General features: G+C 37.8%; 1 protein-coding gene across 10 annotated transcripts in view; it reads left to right on the forward strand.

Moving 5' to 3' along the window:
* CORIN (corin, serine peptidase) overlaps window positions 1-10,898 on the forward strand; it is a 228,166-nt gene that overhangs the window by 67,714 nt on the left and 149,554 nt on the right. For all 10 annotated transcript variants that reach the window (XM_034671855.1, XM_034671857.1, XM_034671858.1 and 7 more), the window contains one exon: window positions 4,919-5,126. In XM_034671855.1, coding sequence (XP_034527746.1) covers window positions 4,919-5,126 — 208 coding nt within the window. The remainder of the gene's footprint in view (window positions 1-4,918; window positions 5,127-10,898) is intronic.

Consider the following 10,898-nt stretch of genomic DNA (forward strand, 5'->3'; position numbering starts at 1 on the left):
AAAAAAAAATGTTAAGTCTGGAATATATGTAATTATATAGAAAATATTAAACCCCAATCCTCATGCATCTTCTGGCAGGAGTAGCTAGGGCTTACTTAACTTTGGTAATTTATACAGTGTTGTACTAACTAGGCACTTATATTTTTTTGCCTGTGCATAAATTGGCAAGACATTGGGTTACCTGTGTCCTTGAATTTGTCTGTAAAGTCTTTTTTTACAAATGCCACAATTGACTCATGTGTTTTACTTGGTCTCATTGATTTTCTCTTATGAGAAATAAAATAAATAAAATAGTTACCATGGGGCACCTGGGTGGCTCAGTCAATTAAGCGTCTGCCTTCGGCTCAGGGCATGATCCCGGTGTTATGGGATCGAGCCCCGCATCAGGCTCCTCTGCTGGGATCCTGCTTCTTCCTCTCCCACTCCCCCTGCTTGTGTTCCCTCTCTCTCTGGCTGTCTCTCTTTCTGTCAAATAAATAAATAAAATCTTAAAAAAAAAATAGCTACATGTTTGTATTCAAAGATGTTTACAGAGTTGCTTAAGAAGCCCGGATCCTCACAGAGAGGCCCTGTCTTTAACTTGGTGTTCCTTCTTATCTTTCTGTAAACTTCATATGGATCTCCCTAAGTACACAAAGTCCTTTTAAATTGGTTTGTCCCAGAAATCCTTCGGACAAAATGTGACTTTTTGTGTAAGTTATCTAGAATGGAGAATGGCTTTCATCATTCCATTCTGCTGGTGTAGAACTGACCGGTGCTGACTTTGTTGTACAGCCAGGAATAGATAAGGTACTAAGCATTCCTGATCCAGATGGACTTGCAGTAAGGACGATAAGCCAAATTTAATAACAGATGCACTGTTTTCTTTGAGAAAGTTTAATTTTTGCCAATCTTGGAGAAGCAACTCTATTGCTAAACTGAAGGAGATTCATCAAAATATCCTACAATGAATGAAGTAAACTTACAGTGTTTAAAATGGAATAAAATCTTTGGCAGAATTATACACAGGAAGAGAATAGGTTATGGGATCAGAAAGACCTGGTTTTAATTTCAACTCTACAGCTTACCATCATATAACCTCAAATACTCTCTCATCCTCACTGAATCTGTCTCATCATCTATAAAACGGGAATAAAAAAGCTTTCTCATAGGATTGTAGGAAGGTTAAGTGAAGAGTTGTATATAAGGTACCTAGCAAACATCCAGCCTAGAAGGTACTCAAGGATCTTTTATCGATTTTCTTATCTTTAATTGTTGTATTTAATATAAAATAATAAGTGGAAATGAAATTTAAAATATATTTTATATTAAAAGACAACTTGAATAAAAACTAGTAATTTATTTAGGCTTTTATTGTAAACTTATCTCACCCTATCTTCTCCGAATTATATATATTGTTTTTGCCGAAGGTATCAACGCTCTTTATACATCAGTTGAACGTCAGCAGTAGGCTGATTTCTGCTATGTTTTCTCTGCTATGCTGAGGTCTCATGCTAAAAGCAATTGAACATGCTTAAGGATCATGAAAAGTATCCCTTTTAGAGGAAAGGGAGGGCAGCCCCTCCTCTTTTACTTTCAACTGCTGCACTATAGTCCAGAGGGGAGTCCAAGAGAGGAATCAGTCTGGTGGAAGGAATAGGAAGGGATGACTCCCTAGGCCATTGTAAGTTCTAGGAAACAGATAATTAAAAACAATAGTTGCAATAATAGCCATCAACCTTAGTGCTTTCGGTGTCAGGTATACTGGCTTGTTCACATCTACATCTATCTTGTTTAATAAGAAACCTTTTAGTGGGAAGACTTTTTTCTATGTAATCTCCCCATTCATGCAGTGAATAACTATTGAGTGTCTACTATTTGGTATCCCATTGATGTTATTTCTAGTGATGTGGATGAATACTGGGGATAAGTAAATAAATAAACAGACAGACAAGATTGTATGAGGTAGTCCTGACACTATAATGAAAATAAAACAGGATAATGTTATTAAGGGACATAGGAGCACTTTGGATGGTATAATTATGGGAATGGGAACTTTTGTTGTCTCCTGAAAAGGAAATATCTTTTTTTCTTTTGAGCAGCTCACATTGCCATGAACATAAAATAGCACACCAAATATAAGTTACCTTACTATCTTGCATTTTTCAGATGATTTCTCAGTATTCAGTAGTTTCTTTGGCTACTGAATGGGGGTGGGGGTGAATTAGCTGTTTGGTCATCTCATTGCTTCAAATATAGTTTATCAAAGTGTATAAACTCCAAAGCTGTGAGCCTTACAGAAAATCATGTAATATAAAATAAATGATAGCATGTGGTCAGTGTACATGGGTGTGTTATCTATGGATATAAATTCAGCCCTTGTGACATATCATTACATACTTTTTAGTCTTTTCCTTTCATGGGACATTAAGAATTACCTTCTTAAGGTCTGTTTTTAACATAATAACCCCTTTTGTGTTAGCCTAGGGTCTCCAAATAGAAGTTATTCAGAACACATAGGTTGAAGATCTGGATTTTTCACAGAATGGCTCTGCATAGCTGGGCAGATGTCTTAGACGTCCTAAAATTGAGTTTCCTCATGTATAATATAGATGCAGTACCACTTTACCAGGTTGTGAAAATGAGATAATTGTGAATGAGAGCCTCTGAATACCTGTTTTCGTATCTGGCACAGGCTGGTTTTCAATAAATGTTTTCCTGAGATTGATTTTCCAGAGATGATGTCATATTTTTGATGGAGTAGAACTCTTAATCTCAGCTCTTTTAAGTAAGCATCTAGGCTTCTAGCACAGTACATACAGTTGGTCATTTTGAAGTTTTCTGTCTGTAAGGTCTCCCTGCCTATGCTGCTCTCCTACACTGAAATGTGTTTTAACCTCCCTCACGCAATGACTTGACTGTCATATTGATGAAACTTGCCCGGAATGCCCCACCCCAGCCTCACGTGAGGCTGAATTCATGTGTCTATGTGTCTACTTTGGTTCTGTCTGAATATTTTAATTTGGATTTTCTTCTTCTCCAATTCCTTTCTTTCCCATTTTGTATCTTGAGTTTGATGAGGTCCAAAAAAGTGTTGTGCCCTTAAATTTTTGGCCGAGTCTATCCTAGGGTCTATCATGCAGAGAAATTCCACATGTCATTGGTTGCCTTTGAAAGTGGAAAGTGTTTTGATCCTGCCCCACTGAGCTCAGCACACTTTGGGTTAGATAATAAAAACAATGGCAAATTGTGTCTTTTCATGAAGTCTGAGACTGAGCTAATGGCTACAATCCGGTCATTTGGGGGAAAGACTTCCTACAGAGTTTGGGCAGTTTTCAGAGAGGTTTAAAAAAAGAGAAGTGAGATTAGGAAGTACACTTAGGAGACGAGGGAAGGCAGTGAGAAGATGAGAAGTAAAGTCTTTGAGGTGACCTATGTAAAGGAAGCAGAACAGGTTGGGAATCCTTCTGTGGTAGGCTGTATTTTTTCTGCATGGCAGATCAAAGGGTTAGTTTGGCCATTTTATCAGAGATGCAGCCTTATTTTTTAACACTATTTTTATTAAAATGAAATTAACTTTAGGTTTGGAGAGGTTTTTGTCCTTATTTGTTTGACTGGGAATTATATATTTATCAGAAGAGATGCTGCTTTTCTTATTGAGCTCCTTTCCTTTCTTGCTTTTCTCCCCCCTCTCAACATAATTAGAATTAATACTTTCACTTCATTTCCAAAACCTGAAGATTCTGCTTTTAAATAGTAGCTTACTTAAATAATAACCAAATTTTAATCATCTCCTTTTTTAAAAAAAGACTGTATTTATTTATTTGAAAGTGAGAGTAAGAGAGAGAGAGAGCATAAGCAAGGGGATGGGTAGAGGGAAAAGCAGACTCCCTGCTGAGCGGGGAGCCCAATGTGGATTTTGATCCTGGGACTCCAGGATCATGACCTGAGCCAAAGGTAGATTCTTAACTGACTGAACCACCCAGGTGCCCCTAATTATCTCCTTCTTAAAGCAAAAGTAATGAATCTTTATACAAACTAAAAAGAGAATACAGAATTAAAGCAAGAAAAATAGGATAGTCTCCTAAAATCCTGTTACCTGCACTCGTATTAATATTTTGATTTAATATGACACCAACCATCAAATTCAGGGACTGAAGAAGAAAGAGAGGCTGTGGAGGTGATAGTGTCTGGGAGAAGAGCCATCTATGAAACAAAATGAAATTGGAGGCTCTGACTGACCCTGGACTGTTGGCACGGACAAGATTGGAAACCTTTGCATATTTTGTATTTTTTAAAGCGGGATCCTGGTATACAAATTGTTTTGTGACTTGCTGTTTTTATTTATTATAAGCACCATTCTATATGATTGAATAGTCTTCTAAAACTTCTCTCATATAGCTAAATGTTCTGTTGTTTGAGTTTCAAAGTATTTTAAACCAATTTCCACTGATGAATGTTAAGGTGATTCGTATCTTTTAAAAATTATGAACTGTGTAGAGATGAAGATCCCTGTAAAAAATCCATATTCGCAATCATGATTATTTCCTTAGGATACATTTTTAGAAATTTTACAGTGCCAAAGGATATGCATTTAACACATATAACATATAATATAACATTGCTCTACCTAGCTACGATCCAAAATAGTGCTTGCCAACTTATGTGCCCATCAGCTAGGCGTGAGAGTGTATTTTCCTCTGTATTTGCCCAGGACACAGATACTATGCCTTTGTGACTATTGGTACCTTGATTTCATTATCATATGCACAAACACACACAGGCTTATTTGGACATTTGTGTGTGTCTGATTGTATATCTAATTATTCCTACAGAATATATTTATCTTATGAATGTGTCAGCCTGCTACATTGAGTGAGCTTGTAGACATATAATTCTGATGTGTCTGCTCCTAAATATAATTATCTTGACTTCCCAGGTGCCTGTACGAACATCACCCACAGCCAGTGTCAGATGCTGCCCTACCAAACCACACTCACACCTCTCTTCCCGATTGTCCAAAACATGCAAGTGGAGAAGTTCCTCAAGTTCTTCATGTACCTCCATCGCCTCAGCTGCTATCAACATATCATGCTTTTTGGCTGTAGCCTCGCCTTCCCTGAGTGCGTCCGTGATGGTGACGACAGGTATTTTGGAATCAAAATCATGCTGTGATAAGAGTCAGTTGTAGCAGAGGTGTCTGAGAGGAGTGAAATCATCCCGACCTACCACCGTTTATTTTTGTTAAAGGAGAAAATATCCCATATCAGTCAGAGCCAGTTGTAATTCCACAACTAGAATTTTTTGTGAAAACCTGGAATACTTTTGTTTTTGGGAAGAATTATTCTGGATGTGAGATTGAGGCAATCAGCCGGGATACTGAGTAGCTGTTTCAGTGAGGGTCTGGCAGAAGACAGCACACTCAAAGGGGTGGCTGAAAAGAGCTTATTCAAGAGAAGATTTATAGACGTATGGGCAGGTTAAGAGGTCAAATAAGTGATGGAAGGCACCAGGGTCTCATGATAGGGGACACAATTCCACCACCCAAGACATGGAGGGGGAAAAGGGCAGGCAGCAGCTGGAAAGAGTTGCAACTCTGGGCAAGGGGTCTTCCAGCCAGCCAAGTGCTGCAACCCTAGGCAGAGGAGCCCAGCCCCCGCCAGCCAGCCTGTCAGCCCTGCAGGAGAGAGAAGAAATAAATACTCTGACCTCACTCTCCTCCTGCCCTCCCATCTGCCGGGGCCTCCCACCATCTAAACTCACCCACAGCCATTGGGCAAGGGTGTGTTATTGATGTGAGCATAATAGATGAGATCCAAAATCTCATCCAAATATTATTGGGTCCAAAGTCCCAAATCTCATCCTCCGAAACAGGTATAGGTGAGATGCTGGGTGTTCTTGTGGTCAACACTGGAACCCAGAGCAGGGTGAGGAGGGTGAAGGGTAGATGCAGAGGGACAAAGAGAGAATGTCTAGTACAATATCAAATAAGATTAGAGAGCATTTTCTTATTTTGGGTGGGGGAAAGAACATGTGCGTGAGTGTGCTGTGGATGTGTCTTGTAAGCTCTTTTTTTTTTTTGAGATAAAATTGACATATAACACTATATTGGTTTCAGGTGTACCACATAATGATTCAATATTCAGATATATTGCCAAAGGATCACCACAATAAGTCTAGTTAACATTCGTCACCACACAGTTATACATTTTCTTTTTCTTATAATGAGAACTTTTCAAATCAAGTCTCTTAGAAACTTTTGAATGTACAATACAATATAGTCACCATGTTGTATATTACATCTCTGTGAATTATTTAGTTTGTAACTGGAAGTTTGTACTTTTTGACCATCATCACCTTCTTGAAATAACATTATTTCAATATTATATTATTATATTGAAATAATAACTTTCAATAAGAGTAAATCAATGAAAAGTATGTTAAGGAATTTTTAAGTTTACTAAGTATACATTTTTAAAGTTTTCCTGAAGCATACGTTAAATACATAATCATGGAAAACATCAATTATCTTCTGAATTAAAATGTTAGGGAGTTTTCAGAATAATAATGTTAGAATAAAATTCATTTTCAAGTGCAAGTAGATTCCAAGTTATTTGTACTAACTTAATTTGTGTATAAAATATGTTTTGAACAGGACAAAGGCATTTATTGTTTTGACTGGGGAAAGCCTGCATTGCCACAGAATAAAATCTGGGGAGAAGAGAAACTGTAGATTGTTTATTGTAGAAGTAAGTAAAGAACTACGAGCAGATACCGCTTTCAGGAAAACATTCGCTGGAAAGAATCCTATGCAGAGCATGCTTTCGTGGCAGTATAACATGGTAGTTGGACTGCTTTATAAATTACTACAAGCTGGGTGGCTTAAACAGACATTTGTTCTCTCACAGTTCTAGTAATTAGAGGTCTAAAATCGGACAGGGCCATGCTCCTTCTGGGGGCATTGAGGGTGAAGAAGTCATTTTCTCCCTTTGCCAGCTTCTGGTAGTTTCAGGCTTTCCTTGACCTGTGGCCACATCACCCCATGCTCTCCCTCCACTCACATAGCCTTCTCTGTGTGTCTCTCTTCTCTTGTGAGGACACTTGTCGTTCATCTACGTAGCCCAAGATGATCTCATCATCTCAAGGTTCTTAACTTAATTATGCCCCAAAGACCTCTTTTCCAAATAAGGTAGCATTCACAGATTCCACAAGTTAGGACATGGACACATCATTTTGGGGCTCTCCATTCAACACACAGCAGTGACTGAGACAGCAGGCTATGGAACCACGTGTCTCAGCCTTCTCACCTGTAAAATGGAGGTAATAGTCGAACCTCCTTTGCAAAGTTCACGTAAGGATCAAATGACAGAGGGAGCTGGGAACGGTGCCTGGCTATTATGAAGAACTCAAGAAATGTTAGCAACGACTATGAAATCATGGGTTGAGAAGGAGAGGTAATACTAATGAAATTAAGAGCATAAAGAGTATTTCTAACATATGCTAAGTAGTGAAGGATTGCAAAAAAAGATGTGGAATACCATATGGATTGAGAGAAAATTAGGTCGAATACTCAAGGCTGTGGAGTTGGGTTCTTGTTCCGCTTCTTAATTTCAAACATTTTCACTTACCTCTCTTTTCTTGAATATCTCTATGGAGTCATATGTGCGCATAGATAAAACAATGAAAGAAAGCTTCCTTGGAGACTCTGAATTCATTTTGGTCCTCCTTCTTATTATAGTTCAACCTCCAATCTCACTCAAATCTGTTGTAAAATTCTAGTTAAGCTACTCTGTCTTCAGGGCAATTTGAGGTAAAATTTGTTTTTCTCCTGATAAATGCTCTCATATAAGTGTTTTCTGTTACAATGGATAATAATTTATAGTCACTTTCCAGGTATACTTTGGGGACTTATCCTATTTTTATTATTACATTTATTATTATGTTTAATGTTATAATTACACTTCCAGACCAGTGCTTCCTGCTATCATTTAGTGTGTGCACGGAAACCGCAAGCTAAATTTAATAAGCAGAAGAAGTTCCTAAAGGTAAAATGTATTGTAGAAAATAGTTCAAATACAGTTTTCTTATATTTCACTATTTTGGATCATCCATTGTACTAATTTTCTCTAACTATTCAAATAATGGAGAATTGCTTATATTCCATCCTAGGCAAAATAGCTACTTAGTAAAATTTAAAATTTAGTTTAAAAAGATCTAGTGGAATATATAAAGAGTATGGTTTTTAACCTGCCCCTTTGAGACCACAGATTTTATAACATTAACTACATTTTATAACAATAAACTTTAAGTTGCTGCTTAGACTAGTGTTGCTATTAATAGATATGTGTATCATCCACTATAACACAGGCTAACTGAAGTGGTATATAATTTATATGGATTCAATGAAATTTATCTCAAACTGTAGAGATCTAGCTGGTAAACCATTTGGATAGCCTTAAAAATATATGGGTTAGAAGGAGTAGCTTAAAAATATCAGCAAGTAGCTAGAGAAAAATCCACAATTCATGGGCCAGGAGAATAACAGTTGTTTCTGAATGGCTTTTTGACACACCAGATACAATTAATGTCTCTGTTTGGAGGAGAAAACAGGTATTGCAAACACATGCTTTTGATGTATAATTATCACTCATACCCAACTTGTTTAAATAATAGGCTTATAACATTATCAAAGCTGAAGGGGGGTCAGTATGGCTTGGAAGGCCCAGTTTTGCTTCTAGAAGACACCCAGGAGACCTGCTGATGTAGGGTGACATCTTCTAATACTTTGCAGAGAAACTCTGTGCTCATGAGATGAGTCCCTAACATTAAAAACTTAACATGTTTGCTATTGATTCCCCCCCCCCCCCGGAATATTGATTTGTCACTAGGTCCTTCACAGAAATTCTTTTTTTTTTTTTAAGATTTTATTTATTTATTTGACAGAGATAGAGACAGCCAGCGAGAGAGGGAGCACAAGCAGGGGGAGTGGGAGAGGAAGAAGCAGGCTCATAGCGGAGGAGCCTGATGTGGGGCTTGATCCCATAACGCTGGGATCACGCCCTGAGCCAAAGGCAGATGCTTAACCACTGTACCACCCAGGCACCCCATCTTCACAGAAATTCTTAATATCTGTGGGAAGGAAACAAAAATTATTTAGCCAGATTAGTTGAGATTAGAGATTGTATTTCAAACCTAGGAACTACAGGACAGTTTTCTGTAATATACTTAATCCCCGTAGGATTGTGATAGGAATCAAATAAATTTCTTCAAATGAACCTCTTAAAAACTGCTCTGCTTTTTCTCAAATAAGTATGTTCACTGGAAATTAGAACATTTAATCTGGCAACTACAGAGAAAGCACTTGAGGGGCTTCTGGTTGACTCAGTCAGTTAAACGTCTGCCTTTGGCTCAGGTCACGGTCCTGGCGTCTTGGGATCGAGCCCCGTGTCAGGCTCCCTCCTCAGTGGGGAGTCTGCTTGTTCCTCTCCCTTTGCCCCTCATGCTCTCTCTCTCTCTCAAATAAATAAATTAATAAAATCTAAAAAAAAAAAAAAAAAAGAACGAAAGCCCTTGAAAGTGTGAGGGAGGATGAAACCTAATTCAAACTATGTCTGCCAATTGCCAGTATTAAGACCTTAGGCATTTTAGTCAGCCTTCTGATCCTCAGGTTCACTCATCTCTGTAATGAGAATGATAAGACCCCCTTCATTGGCTGCGTTTGTGTGTATTAAACAGAATGATTGATATAAAGTGCCCATACATGGTCTACACTGTATGGCACAGAGTAACTTCTCCATGAATAGTAACTTACTATTATTGATATAGTAGTCAACGATGACATATGATTTTCTGGGAGGGTATAAACTTCATCACTTCTTTCAGAGATGCAAGATTTGCATTTTTTCCCCCATTCTTCCCATCTTCTAAACCTGATTAGTAATGTTGAGTATCATTTCATGTGTCTGTTGGCCATCCGTATGCCTTCTTTGGAAAAATATCTATTCAGGTCCTCTGCCCGTTTTTTTAATTGGAATTTTTTGGTGTTGAATTATATAAGCTATTTATATATTTTAGATATTAACCCCTTATCAGATATATCATTTGTAAATATCTTCTCCCATTCAGGAAGTTGACTTTTTGTTTTGTTGCTGGTTTCTTTCGCTGTGCAAAAGATTTTTATTTTGGTGTAGTCCCAAATAGTTTAGTTTTGCTTTTGTTTCCCTTGTTAGAGGATTCATATCAAGGAAAATGTTTCTATGGCCAATATCGAAGAAATTCCTGCCTATATTTTCTCCTAGGAATTTTATGGTTTCACGTTTCACATTTAGGTCTTTAATCCAGTTTGAGTTTATTTATTTTTTAAAGGTTTATTTATTTATTTTAGTGAGAGAGAGAGTGAGAGAGTGACTGAGCAAGCATGAGCGGGGAAGGGTAGAGGGAGAGAATCTTAAGCAGACTCCTCACTGAGTGCAGAGCCTGATGAGGGCCTCGATCTCACGACCCTGAGATCATGACCTGAGCCAAAACCAAGAGCTGGATGCTTAACTGACTGAGGCACTCAGGCATCCCAGAGTTTATTTTTGTATATGATAAAAGAAAGTGGTCCAATTTCATTCTTTTGCATGCAGCTGTACAGTTTTCTCAACACCATTTGTTGAAGAGACTGTCTTTCCCTCATTGTGCATTCTTGCCTCCTTTGTCATAGATTAACTGACTGTAAAATTGTGGGTTTATTTCTGACTCTCTGTTCAGTTTCATGGATCTATGTGTCAGTTTTTTGTGCTGGTACCATACTGTTTTGATTACTATAGCTTTGTAGTATATCTTGAAGTCTGGGATTGTGATACCTCCAGCTTTGTTCTTATTTCTCAAAATCGTTTTGACTATTTGAGGTCTTTTGTGGTTCCATATAAATTTTA

This window comes from Ailuropoda melanoleuca, chromosome 11 (assembly GCF_002007445.2).
Source record: "Ailuropoda melanoleuca isolate Jingjing chromosome 11, ASM200744v2, whole genome shotgun sequence".
Taxonomy (NCBI): Eukaryota; Metazoa; Chordata; class Mammalia; order Carnivora; family Ursidae; genus Ailuropoda; species Ailuropoda melanoleuca.